Raw genomic sequence first — 21,014 nt, forward strand, 5'->3', positions numbered from 1 at the left:
AATTAAATCAGCTCTCTGAAAATAAATGATATACTCTATTTGTTTCAAAAATAATTTGTTTTGACATGACATGAATTTTTTTTTTTTTAAAAATGACTTTTAAATTTTGTAATAAAAATTAAAAAAAATACCAGATACATTAATAGGTTTTATCTTTTAGTCCAATCATATCGTATGAAAAATTAAAATTAGAATATTATAAAAAAGAAAAAAATACATTAATGAATGCAGGCTTAACAAAGTAAAATATTTCATTTATTTTGAAACTGATGAAATAGTAATATAAATTGAAATTGGGAGAACATTATCAAGCATTAAGCAATTACTTACTTTGTTCCAGTCAAAGGTTGGAAATCTGTAATGGAACCCACAAGACAAAACCAAACACTATTTTGTACCAACTCAGATGTACCAACCAACCCATTTGTCCTTTCAACTTATTCTATTCCTTCATTCGTTTCATTTTATTTCTCTCAATTTAATTAAAAAGTAATTAATAATATAATTAATTATTAAATACTAATATTTATATTTTAATTAAGAAAATAAAAATAAAAAATAATAATAATTAAAATAAAAAATCAAATTAAAAAATTTGAAATAGAGCAGTAGTGTCACGTCTTCTCCAAAGCACCAACCAACTACCGTCGCAGCCATCTTCTGCAACAACACCAAACTTTGCATTCTTCGCCCTTCCGCGGACTTTCCTAGTAACCCCCTTTTCTCCATTTAAATAAACTCCAAAAATCCTTTCACTCTCTTCAGACTCAAAAATCTCTCTTTCGCCATTTTATACAAAAAAAAAAAAAAGAAAAAGAAAAATGACCTTAGCTCCATCTCAGCTCTCTAACCCCTTCATTTCCACCAAACTCAAATCACAAACGCCGGTTTTCTCATTACCTACAACCCAAAATATTCAATCTCGACCGTCCATTCGCTGCTCCATCGCCGTTGCTCCATCGGAAACTGCATCCAAGGCAGCTTCCAAGGTGAAATATGTGAAGGCGAGGCAGATAATAGATAGCAGGGGAAATCCAACGGTTGAGGTTGATTTGGTTACCGGTGATGATCTACTCTACCGATCGGCGGTTCCGAGTGGAGCTTCTACTGGGATCTATGAGGCGTTAGAGCTTAGAGATGGTGATAAGAGTATATATGGAGGTAAAGGGGTACTCAATGCTGTCAAAAATATTAATGAGTATTTGGGACCCAAGCTTGTTGGTGTTGATGTCAGGTAATTTTATCTTTACTGCTTTTTGCACATTTCTTAAAATTTTTTTAATCATTTTTATAATGTAAGTTTCGATCTTCTACTAGTATTCGGGGTCTCAATTTATATAGTACTTTACAAAATGGTAGTTTTCCTACTTAACGAAGTGAAAGTTTGTTTAGAGCACTTGCCCAATCAGAATCAAGGTTCTTTTGTGTTAGTATAAGGGGTTGTGTACTTGTGTAGATCCATTACTGTGTGTAAGCCACTTTCTTTGTTCATTACTCGCTCGGTTTCAATTCGTTTGTCTGGTTTTGACTTGGCACGGAGATGAAGAAAGTAAAGGATACTTGTGAGACATGTGGAATGCATCATAATGTTCTTGAGTCTTGTGGTCTTAAACATGCCGGAAAGTAAAATTAAAGAGTTGCCAAAAAGGAAAGAAACATTCTTTTTAAATGGAGTACAAAAGAAGCCATGACAAACAAATAGAAACAAAGGGAGTATAAAAGGGGCCGAGTAAGTTTACCTTTTACGACTAGTATTCATTGGTTGTCAACAAGCTGAAAACTTAGGTAATTGCATATATGATTTTGGCTAGTGATAATGATATTTGCTGAAGCTTGGCTTGGTTCAAGTTGAGGTAGACAGTCAGAAGATGACATAACACACCAAGACATCTCAAAAGATTTCTGCGTAGAGAATACTGGTGCAGTATTGCCTAATAATAAAGGAGAGGCTACACATAGCCAAAAGTATTTATGAAAGGTAGTTCAATATACATTAGTTATACTTATACGCATTTTCACACATATATACATATATCATACATTGCCGGCTATCTTTTGGTGGCTGGCTATCCTTTGATGGCCGTCTATTTAAGTTTGTTTCTCAACAATAATAAATGCCATAGGAAGGGCTGCCTTAGTGGCTTCGTAATACTTCAGTTTCATTTAAATGTGGCAATTCTCTTTTCTTCTTGTGAAGGAACCAGACTGATGTCGATGCTGTTATGCTGGATATTGATGGAACTCCTAATAAATCAAAACTTGGGGCTAATGCCATTCTTGGAGTCTCTCTCAGTGTGTGTAGAGCTGGTGCTGGAGCAAAAGCAGTACCTTTGTATAAACACATTCAAGAAATATCTGGAACCAAAGAACTTGTAATGCCAGTTCCAGCGTTCAATGTGATAAATGGTGGGAGCCATGCTGGTAACAATTTGGCTATGCAAGAGTTCATGATTCTACCTGTTGGAGCCTCAACATTTGCTGAGGCACTTCGTATGGGTAGTGAAGGTGAGAAAATAATGTAAATATCTGTTCCTCCTGTCTTCTGGAATTACGATTGAAGAAAATACTGTAAATATAGAATTGCTTCCCTCTTTCTTGATGGCTATCTGTCTCACTTTGACAAAATAGTGTTGGTTTCCGTAAATCTGCATTAGGAGAAGTAACCTTTGCATATTATGTGTTCTGCTAACTTGTAAATAAGATCTCTTTACATAGTATTTAACTGTCCATACTTGATTGGAGAACAGTCTATCACACATTAAAGGGAATTATCAAAGCTAAGTACGGGCAAGACGCGTGCAATGTTGGTGATGAGGGTGGATTTGCTCCAAATGTCCAGGATAACAGGGAAGGGCTAGTATTGCTTATGGATGCAATTGAGAAGGCTGGTTACACTGGCAAGGTCGGTTTTCTTTTTGGCCTTGCAGTTCTATTAAATTATTATATTTTCGGAAGTTTTGGACTTCCTAATTGAAAGATTGGCGCAGATTAAAATTGGCATGGATGTAGCAGCATCTGAGTTCTTGACAAAAGATGCAAAATATGATCTCAATTTCAAGAATCAACCAAATGATGGAGCTCATGTACTTAGTGCTCAGGGCCTCTGTGAACTCTACAAGGAGTTTGTCAAAGATTTTCCTATTGTATCTATTGAAGATCCCTTTGACCAAGATGATTGGAGCTCTTGGGCATCTCTACAATCTTCAGTTAATATTCAGCTTGTTGGTGATGATTTGTTGGTGACTAATCCAAAGAGAATTGCTGAAGCAATTCAGAAGAAGGCATGCAATGCATTGTTGTTGAAGGTAAAGATTTGTCTTTAAGCAACATACACATTTCTGTAGCAAAGCTGCGTTGTTCCATCAGTTGGCTTTTTTCTCATTTCAAATGCTTAGTTGCTCAAAGTTCTAAAACTTAATTGTACATAAATTAAAGAGGCAACGTGAAGTTATGCTACCTGTAAGTAACAATACCTTTGAGTTGATCCTGAGCACTTATAAGCAACATAGCCTTAATACATTGACAGGAAGAGCCTTAAAACAGTGGTGCTTAATTTGGCACATTTCTCCGGAAAAAGCCAAGTATTTTTTCCTTTTTGATAACCTAAAAGCCAAGCATTTTCCGTTAGAAAGACTTGTATTTAATTAGTAGGGATCATCCTAGGAAGATCCTGGTCTGAACAATACAATACTAGTATGTTTATGAACCTTTTTGAATGAACGCATTTGTCATAAGACAGTATGTTTATGAGCCTTTTTGAATGAACTTTATGTTTGCATATTTTCTTTTATGGTGATCCTATGTTGCTCGGGCTCTTTAGATGTCAACTGGTGCGTGTCGGATTCTCCAAAAGTAGTGTTTTTTTGGAGAATCCGCACGGCTGCGGCATCGAAAGTGAAGACTCCGGCTCAACTTATGATTAATCTGAGTCCATCTTTTCGGGTGTGACTTGCAGCACTAGACACATCAGAGTTCGCATGAACTATATCACTTTTTTTTATGTATAGTTCTGTTTCAAGTTTGAATGGGAAAAGGAGAAATGGAGACATATAAAAAGCAATTTATTCATTATCACGGGTTCAGTCCTGTTTGATAGAAACGCATGCTAGTGAGGACCTGGCTCATCATCTTTCAAACTGTTGCAGGTTAACCAGATTGGTACTGTAACAGAATCCATTCAAGCAGCCCTGGACTCCAAAGCTGCGGGCTGGGGTGTTATGGTCAGTCACCGAAGTGGTGAAACAGAGGATAATTTTATCGCAGATCTGTCTGTTGGTTTGGCCAGTGGACAGGTATTCTCGATTTCCAGCTGTTAAACATTGGTTAATCTTTTCCACCCTTTTAACCTCCAGCAGCATACTAATATTCTTTTAAATTCTCCCATAATGCAGATCAAAACGGGAGCACCCTGCCGAAGTGAGCGACTGGCAAAATACAACCAGGTTGGAACACTAAAATTCCCTTTCTTTCATCTCTTTTTTAATTGTTGCCCATGCTCTTGTTTAACTTCATTATTAATATATTTATCTAGGTAGTCTCTTGTCACAGTGTTTTGTAACCTTTTTTTGTCCTGCTATTAGCAATTTTACCACTCAGTCTTGTGACTGCTTGGAAGTTGATGAGCTTTCTATGTGAATACTCATCTCCGTTGCAGATTATAAAATTCTACTCTAGTCGTTCAATCTTCCTCCATAGATGTTTTTTAGCACCTTGTAGCATTTCAACTGGATTTTGTTGACGTCTGATGTCCCATTAAGTTTTGTTTGATCTAGCTATTCTGTGTTTGTTGATAACTTAATGGTGAATGCTTCTATTTTATTTTATTTTGATAAAAAGATTTCTGCTTGGTTTTGAGTGGCTAAACTCTGCTATACTGACTGCAGCTTCTGCGTATCGAGGAGGAACTTGGAGATGTTCGCTATGCTGGTGAATCTTTCAGATCTCCTTGAGAAAGCAGTCAAGGGCTAAATTACAATAGGGAGAATCCAGAAAAGTTTTCTTTTTTGTTGTTGTTGTATACTCAATTGGTGTTGTTGTTAAATATGTATTCGCAGAGGATCGATCAGGTAGGGCATTAGAAGCTACATCTGGTCGACTTTCGTGCAGTTCTTTTTTTGAAAAATACACAAGTCTTTCATGCGTGTGAATTTTGTTTTTCCACAAACAGAATCCCGTCTGCAATAGTAGTGCTGTCTTTATCAAAATAATGAGTGCCCTCCATTTTCTTTTGGATGTCATGAGAGTACTTACTTGTATCTAGTTGAGATTAGTCAACAAATTATTCAGTTTTTTTCGTTTTGATATATTAGTTCTCCCTCTCCAGGTGTTGCTAGGGACGGTAGTCTCATAACATCATATTAAAAATTAACACAACGTAACCAACCAGAGCAATCGCATTGCTGAGAATGAACTTAGCACATGCATGACTATAGCAAAAGGTTAACCAGTTTCACAGGAAAAACTGACCGTGCTTTTCACCAAGCTACGGTAGTGGTGGAAATGTAGATTCGGAAAGAAGTACAAACATGAAAAACGACCATCTATCAATATTAGTCTTTCTGAGTGCAATGGACAGGAGAATTTTCAATTACACTTAGCAGCATCAACTCCTAAGATGAATAGCCAACAAATACAAACTCCAATATACAATGCCCAAGGCTAAACAAGATATATTACTGTAGCATTTCATGATTCTAAAAACATGATACAGCAGCCTTATTGAGAATTACAGAGGAAAAAAAGAAAGAAAAAAATTGTAACAATACACAGCAGTTGAGCAAGCATCCATTACTGATCTATAGGTCAATCTGGGGTAGGGTTCACGGTAGAAGGGCTCCATGAACATCCACACTCCATAATAAATCAAATGCAGGAAAACATATACTGCTACCTCTGGACGGCTGGACCCATGTACCTTCCCGGGCGCATGTACAGATCTTCTGGTGTATCAACCACAGCAAGCCAAGCATAGTCTTGTTCTTCTCCATTACCAACAATTTCATCTCCATGTGCTGCAAATGCATGATATGTTAATCCCAATACAACTCTCAAACAAACTGATTACATCTGACTCCAAGCTGAAATAGCTAAGCAAACCTTGAGAAAGACTAGGCTTCAAAACGAAAGAGGATAGACACTAACCAAAGCTGGAATAGGGATAATCACGGTAGTAGGTACATCTTCTGCCAGCTGCTTCAAGATAAGGAGGAGCAAGAATGTCCAGAACTGCACACGGTGTAATGGCAGTAAAACAGTGCAGATTCCCTCCACTCTTGGGATACAAAACAGATGTACCATGTGGTGCAGTTACGACCTTATCAACAGCCAACCTAGCTAGTCTCACTGTCAAATGAAAGCATCATGTTTCTTTTCTTAATTTCTTTATATGTACTAAAGAATAAAGATCCACGAATGGAAAAAGTAGGGAAAATAAGATGCTAATATCAAAATCAGCAAACTTTTTGCATATTAACACAGATTTTACACCAGGAGAAAATGTCAGAGATACTATTCACTTTGAATTAGCAACATATATTCAAAATAGTCAGAAGAATACGATTCGAGCGTCTAAGACAGTGCTGGTGGATATCGATTTTCACGAGGATAGTCTATGTACACGAAGTGCAAACATTTAATAGTACACCTCTTAATCAGTGAAAGAATATACAACAAAGATTTTTTTGATGTAACATATACCGAGGAAGGCACCAACAAACAGGACAAATGGTAAAGTGCTATAGCACACAAGGCGAAGAAAGTAGGACCTCAACAAGGCTTAACTCAGTCCAGCTCAGCTCAGAAGCTACTGGACTCAAGCTCGACAGACCCCAAAATGAAATGGATCAAGCACTAGCAGATAGATTACAAAAACAATTCAGCTTGTAATGAGTGGGCTTGCTAACCAAGTGGTTACCAGAACAAGAAAAATGGAACCAGAAATTTTTTGACCATCAATTGTAGGTATGTTAAACATGATCAATACATAAATATAATGAGATGAAGAAAGGAAAACAGGAAAATGCTGGTACTTTTTACCTATAACAAAATATACACCAACTTACATGAACTCCATACTGCTGAAAGACCTAATTCTCCAAAAATGCAAGCTCTACAATAAATAAATAATGCAAGATAATCTGTTATGTCGGAAGAATGTACTACTCTTGCTTATCAATGTTAACAAGCTGAAACCTAAATTCATCCATAGAAATCTAAGGTGATTCATAATAAACGCCAATCCTCAAGAAAATAAGAAATTAAGAATCTCAGTTATTAATCCAGGTTGGCAGCCGGTACATCAAATCTTGATTACCATCCTCTAAATTGCTAAAACTTCACACCTCCAATAATCGATTTGCCAAGTAAAGAAGGGTTTTGTGAGTATACTTGATATTAGGAATTTATCATGGTAGATATTGATAGAACTAAAAGTGGGAGAAGTTATGTCTCTTAAGACATTACTGCATAAGGCGGTAGTAGTGATAAGAGTTCCGCCAAGAGAGATGTGTATTCTGACAATCTGTATGACACAAACAAGAAAGAACGGAGCTGGCATTTTAAAAGGCAGAGGATGTACAGGCGGTGCCGCTGCAACTAAGAAAGAGGCGCGGGAAGAGAGGGGGGTGTGTAGTGGTGTTGAAATCTAGCCGAAAGGAAAGTCCGCCATAACGAGGAATTAGGCCGTTCGAACACAAGGAACTATTACTATAAAGACAATAATGCAATCAAAAGAAATACAGAAAAAAAGGATTAGCAAGTTTGTCAAAGTCGATGGGAAATTGAAGTGCAATAGTTGAATCACACAACCAAAAGGATGGAGAAACATATATGAAGAAATTGGGAAGACAGTTTTTCATTCTTATGTGAAAGATATGAAACATCGGATATTCTGCTAGTATTTGGTCAATAAGGTCTTGGATCCAAGTGTATGCTAGACTAATATGCAAACTCTACAAGTTCAAACAAGAAATATAAGTGGTCAATTCGTGGCTAAGTTTCAGTTTCAAACAGTGACCAAAGGATTTCAACATGAAGTTCTCCCAATCCAATCCTTTCTTGATGTTAAATAAAGACAAAAAATAATATGTCATTGGCTTAGGACAACAAAGCACTCTTTTTACAAACATTTGAGGCCAAGTATGACCAGAATATTTAAATCCAGATTTAGAAAACAACTTACACATTTGAATATAGAAGTGTTTTCCATGTTAATAATGGGGATCGTTTGGAATATTGGATAAGGTTCACTAGACAATCAACTTCAGCTGCTTCCACTTTCCATTTGCCATGTGTCTACGGTAATAGAACTTTTCTAGACAAGTAGTGTTGTCATATACCATCCTCTTCCAACTTTTATCCTGAGTTTAAATTTTAAAATTTCAAATAACTTTAAATTGCAAGAAAGTTCGTCATTAAAACTTTTATAAAGGAAAAATTTGTTGTTAAGAAGTAAAAGGGTGATCTCTTATCATCATGCTGCTTGAAAGAAATGAGGACATGTAAGTAACTCCATGGTTCCTAACAAATTTTCAAGCTTCCCCAAGCATCGCAACAGCCACTGAAGACGGACCATAATGGACAGAGTTGAGTAGACAAAACCATCAATATGGAGTGCCATACAACTCAGTGAAGCTAAAAGAAAGACTCGATCATATCCTGAATATCTATGAATGCAAATCCTGCGGTATTTGGACATGCCATTTTCAAAATTTTAATCATACAATACCTGGACCATGCAGCATGCTGGATCTTAAATGCTCTCCACCATATTGCGGAGCCTTCGGCAATGAGAGGATCTAAGACAATATATTAAACTTCTAAGTTCTATGCTAAGGGTTTTGCCTGCTTTTCTAGACATTTCTATATATAACTAATGGTTGTGATACCAATACAACAAATCATTCACACCCACAAATATTTAGATTCTTTGGAGTTCACTTGGTGAGTACTCCAATGAAACGAATGTGAATACTTTATTTCTTTGGCACCTCATCATACCAAGAGAGGATTTTAGAAGCACTTAAACACTTGAAGCTCGTTTACATCTAACCTGTAGGATGACCAACATGTTCACTTTTCCTGATGCAAGCTGGCTCAACCCAATCATAAGCTTTCACATGCAAGGATCCATAGAGGACTTTACTCAAAACAGTCATTCCAGGATGATCATGCAATGGAATGACCGCAGAAGTTGGGAAACAAAACATACACATCTGCATACATCATTTCGAATTGAGGTTGTAGTAGATGTAAAATAAGCTTGAAATACCATCCTAATGAAAAAACACACATTTGATACTGATAGAAATAAAGCAGCGACGACATGAAGTCAATAAACGTCTTTTGTCTGGCCATTAAAAGTTGGATACACGACAAGTTATTTTTTAACCACAAAAATAGACCTATTGATTTAGGCTTTGAAGTCAGTTTATTTTAGTATGTCCTTGCCCGCATCCAGTTAAATTTTTATGTTCTTTTTCCCAAAGGTTGGCTGGTGGAGAGATTGCAAAAGACCTCACGCTGTTGACATACAAATAGTGATGATATGTAGCTTTGTACTTCTGTCGTACGTCTACAAAGGCTGTGTTGACACGAGCATAAATTACTATCAAACAACAATCCAACGAGAGACCACCTAAATGCATTTGACAATAAACATGAAAATAGAATCTAAATAAGAGCACTATCTTACTGTAAAATGTTGACCCTCGTGTATATCCACATACGTTATTGGTTGAGCCCAGCGATCCACCCTGTTTAAGGCACTGAAACCAAAAAGACCATGACCTCTTTCATCCTCTAGGCTTTCATCTTTCAGTCCAACATCTTTAGGACCAATTGTATCTGGAAAAAATATAAAACTTCTGTTAATATTGTGTCTATGATACCATAAACCGTACATTTCTGAATTCCCATTCAAAGTACTTAAAACAATGCCCATTACTTTGTGTACACTCTGCACATTTTTATGTGATACAAAAAGCAAAAACATAAGTGTTCGATTACCATATCAGTGAACAAAGATTGCAACTTTCTCCACATTAACTATTGCTACTCATATACAACATTTTATAAATCAACTTCCTTTGTTAGAAGTTCTTTCTTAAAAAAGAAAATTCTGATATAATCTGATCACTCTTTCATAGGAGCTCATGCCTTGCATCAACACTCTTCCTCCACCCCACCCAACAAGCCAAAGCACCCCACCTCCCCCCCTTAACCAACTTCTTCATCATAATATACATCTAAGTATATATTACTCTCTCCATTTCAATTTGTTTGCTTAATTTTGACTTGACACGGAGATCAAGAAAGTAAAGAATTTTTGAATCTCGTGGAATTAAAGATACGTAGGATGTATCAAAACATACTTTAATTTTGTGGCCTTTATCATAACAGGTGGAAAGATAGAATTAAAAAAGTTGCCAAAAAAGGAAAGGAGCATTTTTTAAAATGGAATAGCAAAAAGCAAGACAAACAACTTGAAACAAAGCGAATACGTACACAAATAACTTTACTTGCTCAATTTCCTTAATAAAAACAGCTTGCGCACAACTCAATTAATTCCAAGCCGGCATACCTTGACACCTCCCACCAAAAACAGATACCAGGTAACTCTATCACATCTAACATCTATATTATGTAAAAAAAAAAAAAGTACTTGCTCAATTTCCTTAATGAAAACAACCATAGAGCTGATAATCACCGCATTAAACAAGAATTATAACACTAATTCCATTAGGCAAAATGGGTAAAGGAAACGTACCCAAAAGAGAATAAAGCTTGTGGATGGCTTGAGAAGAAGGTGGGGAAGTTGCAGAAGGCGTAAAAGTCAGCTTACAAAGGTCATATAAAGCTTGAATAGAACAAGGACTCTTCTTCGTCATCGTGAAGAGCCCTCGAATTCGTTGCCCAAACATAACCACTTTCCACTTTCTGGATTGTCCGGGTTAGATGAGAATATCAGCAACTTATTAGATCATTTTGACATATTCGGGAAAAATGGAGGACCCGAACATAAATACCAATTAATTATATTCTTATCCTACGGAAGTACGTACAGAGTTTATCTCATTTGATTTGTTAAGTAACTTTAGTTCAATAATACATTGCTGAACTCTTAAACATAGTAATAATAATGTCATTACTTATTGTTTGGCACAAAAATAAAATATTTTTATAATTAGTCAGCAATTAAGTAAACAAATTTAATTTTGAGCTATTGAAAATAGAGATTATGGTTAGTTAAGTTAAAACAGATATGTCCCTCAATTTTAATAGACTTTATATTAAGTGGTTAATATAAAAATTTTACAATATTTTTTTTTGAAGGGTGAAGTATGCATTTCACACTATTATTATTTCCAGGCCTTTTTTGTGGATTACTCTAAATGCATTGTTGTTGTATTTCTTTTGTTGAGTTAAAATTTCAGAACGTAATAACATAATTTCAATACAATAATATAATAATCTAACACAATTCATAAACTGAATTAAATTGATGATTTTAGTTGCAATGTTACATTTTATAAACTTAAATCAAGTTAAATATTTTTTGAAAAATCAAAAGTATAGCTTAAATAGGAGCCCAATTAATTTTTACTGCCTAGTTGGGATTATTAATGAAAATTAAAAAAAGTAAGTCAAGTCAATCTCACCTGTCGGGAAACTGAAAAGGGACACTACAAATTGAAAGAACAAATGCAAAAAAAAAAAAAAAAAAAAAAAAAAAAAAAAAAAAAAAAAAACGCATATATCAGAAATTTGAAATTGCAAAATCCCCAAAACCCTTGAGGAAAATTGAAATTAGGAAAGCGGGTGAAATGGAAGGCAGTGAGAGCGAGAAGGTGTTCGATTCATTGAACCTAAATCCCCAGCTCTTCATCAATGAAGCTCTCAATTTCGTCGATGATTTAGTCGGCGATGCCTTTGATTTTTTCCACCAGTAAGTAGTACTAACTACTTCCCCTTTTAATAGTCTAACTAACTTTTGGCTCAATTGCCTTTTCCTTTCAATTATACTGCTGTTTTTTTTTAAAAACAACTTATGGCGCTTTGCTGTAGAGAGGCTGCAAAGGTTTTAAAAACAGAAGAAACAGATCGATCTGAAGATCTGAAAAAGGTTGGTGTTCATTACTTTATCTGTCACAATTTATGCGGCGCAGTTGAAGTTTGGAAAGTAAACTAAGTTCTTTACTGTGATCTCTTCATAAGCCTTTTAAAATATTTGAATCTGCTAGTTATTATGATTTACAGTAGTTTTCAAATATATATATATATATATATATATATATATATATATAATACAAAAGGTTTTATTTTTGATAATAATAACTTTTGTTCAAAAACTTAAAATTTTCTTGATTTGAGTATACCTTCAAAGTTTGGAAGTTTGAATTTGGATGGTCCAATTGTGCCACATAAATTTGGACTGAGGGAGTATTATTTTGTTAAGTTTAAGCAGTTCAGGCCACTGACAGGCAAAAATTTCATTCGTAGGGTGTTGATAATGTTAAGAACATAATCCAATTGGCTCTGGATAAGCGGTTGAGTATGTGGGAGAAGTACTCTTTGCACCACTGTTTTACAGTTCCTCAAGGGTTCTCTTTGCCAAAACCTGTAAGTTCTCAATTACGGATAGTTTCCAGTGTCTTTTTCTTTATCGTAGTTGTGAATTATCGTTTGTGACTTGGTAAATTTTAAAATGTTCTTTACTTATATTCCATCGTTGTTTAAGACTTGCATATTTATGGTTTATATGTATTTTACATCTAAAACAAGTTTTTTGAAGCATCAAAACAATTTACCGGACTTAAGTGTGTGATGCCATAGAGCTTATTGCAATGGAAACTTTTTCTTCATCATGCTTGCTTTTGTTTCTCTTCCTTGCTCAATGAACATTACTCAACATACAAGAAACTAGTCTTTGATACGTAATTATGTTTTCTCCCTCCAAGGAGATCAAGTAAGTTGATGTGATCTATTTTATTATTCTGATGAACTTAGTTCAGCAAGCACATGTCAAGTTCAGATATGGAGTTTCAGAACAAAAATAATTTGTTTCTTATGAGATGATCAACCACTGGCACTTTGATCATCTCTGATCCCTGAGAAATAGGACTACCTGTTAACCCATATGGTTAGAGTCTTTCTGTGATGGGATACAGATAGGAAAACCGACCGGCTTGGTCCACTTTGTAGCCAAACTTATAGGTAGGAAACAGTAAAAGTATAAAAAGTAGGAGCGTAGAAGCTTCATGCAAGTTGTTCTTATGGATGTCGGTCAAGAAAACGTGTTTGCTATGGCAGACTCTACTGAAAGTGCACAATTGAAAAGGTAACTATCATCTATCACAAATCTGCAGTTAAATCCATATTCAATTATTAGAAAGTAGAAGGATTATAAGCATCAATTTTCTATTGATAATTTGTCTGATTGGGACTAAATGGAGATCTTTGGATGAGCAGAATGCCTGAAGGAGATGAAATCTCAATCTTGGTGATTACTATTCATGCATTTTATTCTTTAATTGTTATTTTGTAAAAGTTGATCATTATCTACTGATGGTTAGTAGACAGTAGCTACTCCTATCTATGATTTAAAATTACTTTTATGATGTTTATCTAGGAAGGACCATCCGGTGATTCTTCATTTGATATTAATGGTATTGAGAATCCTGAACTAGCCTCAAAGTTGGATTTCTTAAGGAACAAACTTTCTCAGGTAGGGAGTCCTCAGCAAATTAATAGAACTTCGTATCTTTATAAATTGATAATCTTTTTCCTTTGCAATTTACAATCTATGCAGGTTGGAAAAGAGTCTGCTGAGCTCAACCGAGAACTACAAGCACTGGAAAGGCAGTCCATGTTAAGTGGTTGCTCTGTGGCCTCTCTTACTGAAGCATTAGAGTTGTATCATCAACTATCAGTGAATGATAAGTTTGAAGGTAAATAATTTGCAGAAACTCTGGAAATGCTTCTTGGCTTGAGAGGCGTGAAACACTGTTTTGGGAAACAGAACAGCCTAGTCTAGTTAACCTTCGTTAGATACAAGCCTTTATTACTGAGAAAAATATGTATGTGGCATTTTATGACTAAATAATCCCTCTTTCATTTTTTGGGTCACAACCTTCAGCTGCTGGGCAACCTAAAGATACATGTTACTGCAAATGACCTGGATTTCCATATAAACTATACCTGCCTTGAATCTTGACTATATAATCTAGGCATTTTTACTTTTTTTTTTCTCTTTTCTAACTAATATAGGTTACAGTTCATTCATTGTCAAGACCTCGAGTAATTTGGTATTTTGCCATCTTGCTGTTGGAGAAAAAGTTGTTTAGACTCGCTAAGGCTAGGGAGAGGAAGGGTCGTGACCTCGATCAGGTGAGGTGCATTAAGGGGGAGGACGGTAGAGTGTTGGTGGAGGACGGCCACATAAAGAAGAGATGGCAGTCGTACTTTCATAGGCTCTTGAATGACGAGGGGGACAGAGCTATTGTGTTAGGGGAACTGGAGCACTCAGAGGAGTGTCGGGATTTTAGCTATTGTAGACGTTTTAAGGTAGAAGAGGTTAGACAGGCAGTCCGCAGGATGCGTAGGGGTAGGGCGACGGGGCCGGATGAGATACCGGTGGAGTTTTGGAAGTTCGTTGGAGAGGCTGGTGTAAGGTGGTTGACTGGATTGTTTAATGAAATTTTCAGGACGGCAAAGATGCCCGAGGCGTGGAGGTGGAGTACCATGATCCCTCTCTATAAGAATAAGGGGGACATTCAGAGTTGTAATAACTATAGGGGGATTAAGGTATTGAGTCACTCTATGAAGATCTGGGAGAGAGTGGTCGAGGTGAGGCTGAGACGGATAGTGTCTATCTCGGAAAACCAGTTCGGATTTATGCCCGGCCGCTCGACGACGGAGGCAATCCACCTGGTACGGAGGTTGGTGGAGCAGTATAGGGAAAGGAAGAAGGATCTGCACATAGTGTTTATCGACCTGGAAAAGGCTTACGACAAAGTCCCCAGGGAGATGCTTTGGAGATGCTTGGAGGTGAGGGGAGTACCGCAGGCATATATCAGAGTAATTAAGGATATGTATAAGGGAGCGAAAACCTAGGTGAGGACGGCGGAAGGAGACTCAGAGCATTTCACTGTCCGGACAGGATTGCATCAGGGATCTACTCTTAGTCCCTTTTTGTTTGCGTTAGTAATGGATGTGTTGACGCGGCGTATTCAAGGGGAGGTGCCGTGGTGTATGCTCTTTGCAGACGATGTAGTTCTGATAGATGAGACTCGAGGGGGTGTAAATGACAAATTAGAGATGTGGAGGCAAACTCTTGAGTCTAAAGGGTTCAGGGTGAGCAGAAGCAAGACAGAGTATGTGGAATGTAAGTTTAATGACGTGAGGCGGGAGAACGAGGTAGTAGTGAAGCTGGGAGCACAGGAGGTATGTAAGAGGGATAAGTTCAAGTATCTCGGGTCCGTGATCCAGAGTAACGGTGAGATTGACGAGGATGTCTCGCACCGTATTGGGGCGGGATGGATGAAGTGGAAACTCGCGTCGGGGGTGCTGTGTGATAAGAAGGTGCCGCCCAAGCTTAAAGGCAAATTCTATAGGGTGGTAGTCCGTCCGGCCTTGCTGTATGGAGCGGAGTGTTGGCCAGTTAAGAACTCCCACATCCAAAAAATGAAGGTGGCAGAAATGCGGATGTTGCGCTGGATGTGTGGACTGACTCGAGGGGATAGAGTTCGGAATGAGACTATCCGGGAGAAGGTTGGTGTGACTTCAGTGGAGTGTAAGATGCGGGAAGCACGATTGAGATGGTTCGGACACGTGAAGAGGAGGGGCATGGATGCCCCGGTCCGTAGGTGTGAGAGGCTAGCGTTGGATGGTTTTAGGCGGGGTAGGGGTAGGCCGAAGAAGTACTGGGGTGAGGTGATTAGGCGGGACATGGAACAGTTACAGCTCACCGAGGACATGACCCTAGATAGGAAGGTCTGAAAGACGCGAATTACGGCAGAAGAGTAGGGCCAGATTGGGTCGCTAGTGTAGGGAATTACTTGGTGGGTTTTTTTTTTTTATTTTTTATTCCCGTTATGATTCCGTATTCAGTGTTCCATGCTTATTACGAATCTGTGTGCTTTCCTCTGCTTTCCTCTGTTTTATATTCCTTATGGGTGCCGTATTTATGTTATGTCATCTGCTTCTGTGCTTTACTATGTGTTTGTGTGATATCTTGTGCCTTGAGCCGGGGGTCTTTCGGAAATAGCCTTTCTACTTCATCAGAGGTAGAGGTATGGACTGCGTACATCTTACCCCCCAGACCCCACTAAGTGGGAATACACTGGGTTTGTTGTTGTTGTTGTGCCATCTTGCTGTTAATTGTTTCCTTGCTCTTCCTAGAGAGGTTCAGCCAACTATGGCATATTCAGTATCTGCATTAACTCTGTGTGGGGTCAGTTTTTCGGGGTTCCCTTCGCATATGGTGTGGTTGTAGCTTGTAATGTGTTTTTGAATAATGTGCCTATCATCTAACGTCTCTTAAATTTTAGAGCAGAATCGACTTAATCTAGCTGCCACTTCTTAATTTTTCCTACTTCAGCTCTTTAAGTAATCCCTTTATGGATTTGATCTGGTGATTGCATTCCATATTGGGAATCCTTAATAGGGAAGATCACTGTGAAACTTTCCTTGCAGGTTTTTGTTCTTCTTAATGATATTATTTTTAGTTAATTCACTGAAAAGTTATTGAATATGGTGCGTTTGTTGGCCGTTTCTTGCAGAATTAGTACGGACTGCATCAGATTTTCATACCAAAGTGGAGAAATTGACAAGCAGAATGGAGGGCCCTGAGCTCCCAAGAGCTAAGAAAAGTCGCATCTCAAATGGTGAACTGTATAGAATAAATAATGATGAAGGTGAGCATTCTGGCAAACTTTATTTAATTGTCTGACAATGCCCTTGATATAATTTGCATGCCAAACCTTGCATTTTATCTTGTAGGCCTCCTGAGTGCAACAATAGAGGAACTTCAAGAACTTGTGGATGATATAAAGACTCTTCGTGACTAAGCAGCAACTTAATTTACTAGTGCTGTAAAGAAGTGCTTCTGTAGATTCTTAGTCATGTAAGAATTTTTCGATGTGATATATTTCTTTGTCTGACATACTTAAAATTTGAGATCAGTAAGCGGTTCACTAGGACATGATTAGACTTTCAAGACAGAAGTACTGTATAATGATAAATAAGAAAAAACATTAAGTTAAAACCTCTTGATGTTATGAGTGTCTGAACATATGCAAATATTCCAGTCTTCTCATAAATAATCAAGCACCAAGATCATAGAAACAACTACAGTGATGTAGTCAGTTAACATTGCTTGTTCGTGCTCGTTTAATCTTCTGCATGATCAATTGCTCCTAGTGTCTTTGCCTGTATTTGTGATCTACCTGTAAAATAATTAAGTTCCTATTTCAGCAAGCAGTTTTCTGTTGCACAGTTAATCCGCCGCTAAGCATGTTAAGTTAATCCCTTTACTGTGATAATCATTAGAAATTTATTGACGAAAATGTTAAATGAGATTGTCGAACTTGGAACACATAATGTCTTCTGTATAGAATGAATAACTTTGGCAGCATTTTTGAAGTCTGGTGAGTTACAATAGGCAAAAGGCACTGCCTATCTTCGGCTTTATCTATCAAGAACAGCCATGAGGCCATGCTGATTCACCATGTATAGGTCACTAATTAGGATGTGAAACTGAAGGCTGAGGGTTCTCCACATATTGGCTTGTGTATTAAGGCCATTTGTTCAGCAGCATTTTTCTTTTTTAAAGAGAGGAAGCATGTGACTATGTGATGTAAAAGAGTAGCAGTTCAAGAAGGAAAATAAACCTTTGAAATTTGCAATTAGAACAAAGAAAGAAGAATAACTATTATTCCGAAGGGCCTGCTTGAAAAGAAACCATCTCAAGTTTCCTCCTGTTCTTTTTCCTTTTCTATTGCTCTATAAGAATAGAGAGAGCAAGGGTAGTGAAACTTAGATCATAGGCTCTTGAGAGGATGAAAATTTGAACAGTTAGGTAAAATAATGGTACAAGCAAAGTTGTTACTTCAAAAACCACTTACCATCCAAAACACCTCTGGATGAGATTGATGATGTTTGTTCTTAGTCCTACCAGTAGTCCAATAGTAATGGTAAAACAAGTCATATCCTTGTGGATGATTGAAACTAGACCTGCTACCCTGTGTGGTTCGTGTAATAGGCAGCTAAAAATATCTAAAATGCTCTGGGTAAAAGATAAATTAAAATTCTGTATATATTAATTAACTGGGAATTGACATTACATGAAAATGCATAGTTTTAATAGTCCAAAATTTCTTTTGTAAGTTCAAGAGCACCCTGCAGGCAGTACAATTGTTATGCACTTATACTGTCAGAAAGAGCTTCGGTCTTTTTATTTAGCGTATATAATAGATGCTCTATATCATAAAGCTTATTCTTGGAAGACAGAAGACATCAAACTCTAAAAACACCAATGAAATTCTGGTCTAAAGACCCAACATAAAGTTTGTCATTATGTTCTTGAACTTCACTTATCCCATTAGGACTATTATATTGATCTGTGAAATCACGTGTTTCCACGACTTCTCCCGATTGATTGATCCTTTGTCCTATTGAAAATGTAGCATGTTGTTTCGTGTTGGCAATAGCCACCCAAAAGTCCCCCAACACTGTCCTCTTAATGTTATCTGGAATTCCATCAACTTTTGTGAAAACATCTGATGAATTTGCTTTTGCTCAAAACCACCTGATTCTTTGAGCAATATATTCTGTGATCAAGACATATGAACTATTTTTGCTGAGTGCCACCCCTCCTGGCCCTGAAAGTCCACTTAGCAATAATGTGACCCGTTTTGTTCCTATATCATACTTGAACAATCTCCCTGATGTATCTCTGCTTACAACTATTTTAGTCCTGTTGCTGCCAAAATTTATTAAGTAATTTTAAATTGAGTTAGTTGCTCCTCTTTCTTAAGCATATTCAATGAAATACTGGAAAACTTAAATTGGACAAAAGATGTGTTTTAGGGCGACCAACCCAGTCTGGAATATAGCTCCTGAATCTACAAAATAAATGAATCCGAGTTTTTGGTCGATGTCTAGTGCATCGAGAAAGGCAAAACGTCTGCCCTTAAAGCTAGTAATACGTTGTGCAATCCTTCCACTTGGTCTAACCTTCACGAGTCCATAATATGCATTAGTTATGTAGAGGTCACCAGTTTTGTTGTAAAATCCCAGGCCAAACGGTCTTCCACATATTTGTTGTAATTCTGGGCCATTTTTGCCATCACATCTTTCCTTGGTCCTGAAGAGGCATGGTATGGGAAAAACAAAAGAAAATCAAGCTTGGAGTTTGGAAATAGATGAAGGGGAAGTTTACTCCTTTTCAATGTGAAAATTTTACCTATTTGGTGATGTAATAACAAAATCAGTGAAGCCAACTTTTGGACCTTGATATTTGAGTACTCTGCCGTCGGCAATACCTGTGTAAGGTCCACCACCTTTTCTATCGAAAGCAGCTGACTCAGGGCCTATGGTTCGTAATGAAAGTTGTAGCTTGCTAAATGCTGGAAATTGACAGTGAGCAATGTGGGGAGAAGCATTTAGCATGAACCAAATCTGAACCAACAATACTGTTTTTCGAATTGAGACTGTTTCCATGTTTCTGGCGAACTCAGTGAAATGATAAGCTGTTGGTACTTATACTAGCATTTGTCCGCCGCCCCTAGCATGTTAACGAAAATTTCAATGCCAAACCTCTGTGGTCACCAAGAAAGAGCTAGCCGTGTAATTAGGGGTCCCGATTAATCCGGATTTGTGACGTGTAAGACCTATTTTAGGAGAACTGCTCCTAACAAGATTTTTCCCCATTATTAACCTTGCTGGTAAGTGGTAATTGTGTATAGTATGACTAGATAGAAGAAAACAAAGAATTTTGATTTTCGTCTTAAATGCACAATGAACAAAATAAGGTGAGACATTTAGCAATATCCAAATTTGGAGAATTGCCAACATTGCGTTTGTATTTGAAACTATTACCATGTGTATATTGTATCAAATAGAATAACCAGATGGTGATACTTATACTAGCAATTGCCTACAACCCATAGCCTCTTGGGATCGATGATCTGCTATAATGTATAAGAATAGTACTTGATGGAATGTATTTGTAATGTTGGGATTAATAATGTTTACATTAGTTATGCTAGAACTATTTCCTATCTGTTGTTTAGCTTGGTGTATTAAGCGCAGTTCTGTCTTTATCATACTTATCTATTAATAACTCATGATTGTCAATACCATGGTTTGCTATGTATTAGTTATACACTTTATAATACTGAATACAGTTTATAATCAATCTATTAATTATACAGACTCAAAATCCTACCTAATATACACCCACCAAACGACCTCTTATAGCTAAAGCGCAAGGGTTCATTTGAAATTTCTTATACACCAAATTAAACTGCACATATAATCCAGATTACTGTTTCAATTGTGTGTTTATTGCTATTATTTAGAAGTACAAGGCTAAGCGAAACGTTTTCTCATTTTTACTTTATAGAACTAGATTTCACACTAGACAAAATAGTCACTTAATTATTTTTCTGATATTATTATGTGTAGGACTTTCAAACCAACAAAATTAGTATATATCAAATCCTTCTTTATTTGAGTTATGTAATTTAACACAACTGTAAAAGGAAAAAAAGCAACAAGTTTAACTGATTAATTCATTTTAAATATTTTAGGTAAAAATTTGGAGCACTTTCAGTTTTTTAGGTGTAAGATACTTCATATATACACAGAGGGGGGAAGATTCTTCAAAGTGCTCTTTTCATGCGTGAATTAAATGGCTTTGAGTTATAAATTAATATACCTAATGTTAAAAAACTAATAGACAAACATAACATTTAAAAATATTTTTGTGAAAAAACAAAAACATAAAAGTGTAT

The 21,014-nt window shown here is 36.7% G+C and overlaps 3 protein-coding genes and 1 pseudogene across 4 annotated transcripts; 2 read left to right on the forward strand and 2 right to left on the reverse strand.

The window, feature by feature from the left end:
- The first annotated feature begins 601 nt into the window (after positions 1-601).
- On the forward strand, positions 602-5,232 carry LOC107862371 (enolase 1, chloroplastic). Its single transcript, XM_016707927.2, has 7 exons — positions 602-1,234; positions 2,198-2,505; positions 2,748-2,902; positions 2,988-3,305; positions 4,146-4,292; positions 4,392-4,442; positions 4,884-5,232. Exons 1-7 carry the CDS (start codon positions 822-824, stop codon positions 4,947-4,949), a joined length of 1,458 nt encoding a protein of 485 aa, XP_016563413.1. The 5' UTR covers positions 602-821; the 3' UTR covers positions 4,950-5,232.
- A 294-nt stretch (positions 5,233-5,526) lies between these two features.
- Positions 5,527-11,140, reverse strand: LOC107862372 (plant cysteine oxidase 3). Of its 2 annotated transcripts, XM_016707928.2 has the most exons (7): positions 10,766-10,987; positions 9,692-9,843; positions 9,050-9,212; positions 8,726-8,795; positions 7,062-7,108; positions 6,142-6,342; positions 5,527-6,011 (listed from the first exon to the last, which is right to left on the reverse strand). In XM_016707928.2, the coding sequence occupies exons 1-7, from the start codon at positions 10,917-10,919 to the stop codon at positions 5,887-5,889; spliced, it is 912 nt and encodes a 303-aa protein (XP_016563414.1). In that variant the 5' UTR covers positions 10,920-10,987; the 3' UTR covers positions 5,527-5,886. The 2 variants fall into 2 exon arrangements, with proteins under 2 accessions (XP_016563414.1, XP_016563415.1); XM_016707929.2 differs by lacking the exons at positions 7,062-7,108; positions 8,726-8,795 and having other exon boundaries at positions 10,766-11,140.
- A 509-nt stretch (positions 11,141-11,649) lies between these two features.
- On the forward strand, positions 11,650-17,263 carry LOC107862370 (protein MIS12 homolog). Its single transcript, XM_016707926.2, has 7 exons — positions 11,650-11,944; positions 12,064-12,121; positions 12,499-12,618; positions 13,628-13,723; positions 13,808-13,946; positions 16,779-16,913; positions 16,999-17,263. Exons 1-7 carry the CDS (start codon positions 11,823-11,825, stop codon positions 17,064-17,066), a joined length of 738 nt encoding a protein of 245 aa, XP_016563412.2. The 5' UTR covers positions 11,650-11,822; the 3' UTR covers positions 17,067-17,263.
- Positions 17,264-18,298: 1,035 nt separating this feature from the next.
- LOC107865933 lies at positions 18,299-20,391 on the reverse strand (annotated as a pseudogene).
- Between the last annotated feature and the right edge of the window lie 623 nt (positions 20,392-21,014).

Source organism: Capsicum annuum, chromosome 3 (genome assembly GCF_002878395.1).
Source record: "Capsicum annuum cultivar UCD-10X-F1 chromosome 3, UCD10Xv1.1, whole genome shotgun sequence".
Lineage (NCBI taxonomy): Eukaryota > Viridiplantae > Streptophyta > Magnoliopsida > Solanales > Solanaceae > Capsicum > Capsicum annuum.

Excerpts from the sequence above, each read along its gene's own strand:
- LOC107862371 (XM_016707927.2), top strand. The coding sequence starts at position 822 with ATGACCTTAGCTCCATCTCAGCTCTCTAACCCCTTCATTTCCACCAAA. Across the intron at positions 2,506-2,747 it reads ACTTCGTATGGGTAGTGAAG|TCTATCACACATTAAAGGGA; the intron begins GTGAGAAAATAA and ends ATTGGAGAACAG. Across the intron at positions 3,306-4,145 it reads GCAATGCATTGTTGTTGAAG|GTTAACCAGATTGGTACTGT; the intron begins GTAAAGATTTGT and ends AAACTGTTGCAG.
- LOC107862372 (XM_016707928.2), bottom strand. The coding sequence starts at position 10,919 with ATGTTTGGGCAACGAATTCGAGGGCTCTTCACGATGACGAAGAAGAGT. Across the intron at positions 9,213-9,691 it reads ACGAGGGTCAACATTTTACA|ATGTGTATGTTTTGTTTCCC; the intron begins GTAAGATAGTGC and ends TGATGTATGCAG. Across the intron at positions 7,109-8,725 it reads CAGCATGCTGCATGGTCCAG|AGCTTGCATTTTTGGAGAAT; the intron begins GTATTGTATGAT and ends TATTTATTGTAG.
- LOC107862370 (XM_016707926.2), top strand. The coding sequence starts at position 11,823 with ATGGAAGGCAGTGAGAGCGAGAAGGTGTTCGATTCATTGAACCTAAAT. Across the intron at positions 13,724-13,807 it reads TAAGGAACAAACTTTCTCAG|GTTGGAAAAGAGTCTGCTGA; the intron begins GTAGGGAGTCCT and ends CAATCTATGCAG. Across the intron at positions 16,914-16,998 it reads TAGAATAAATAATGATGAAG|GCCTCCTGAGTGCAACAATA; the intron begins GTGAGCATTCTG and ends TTTATCTTGTAG.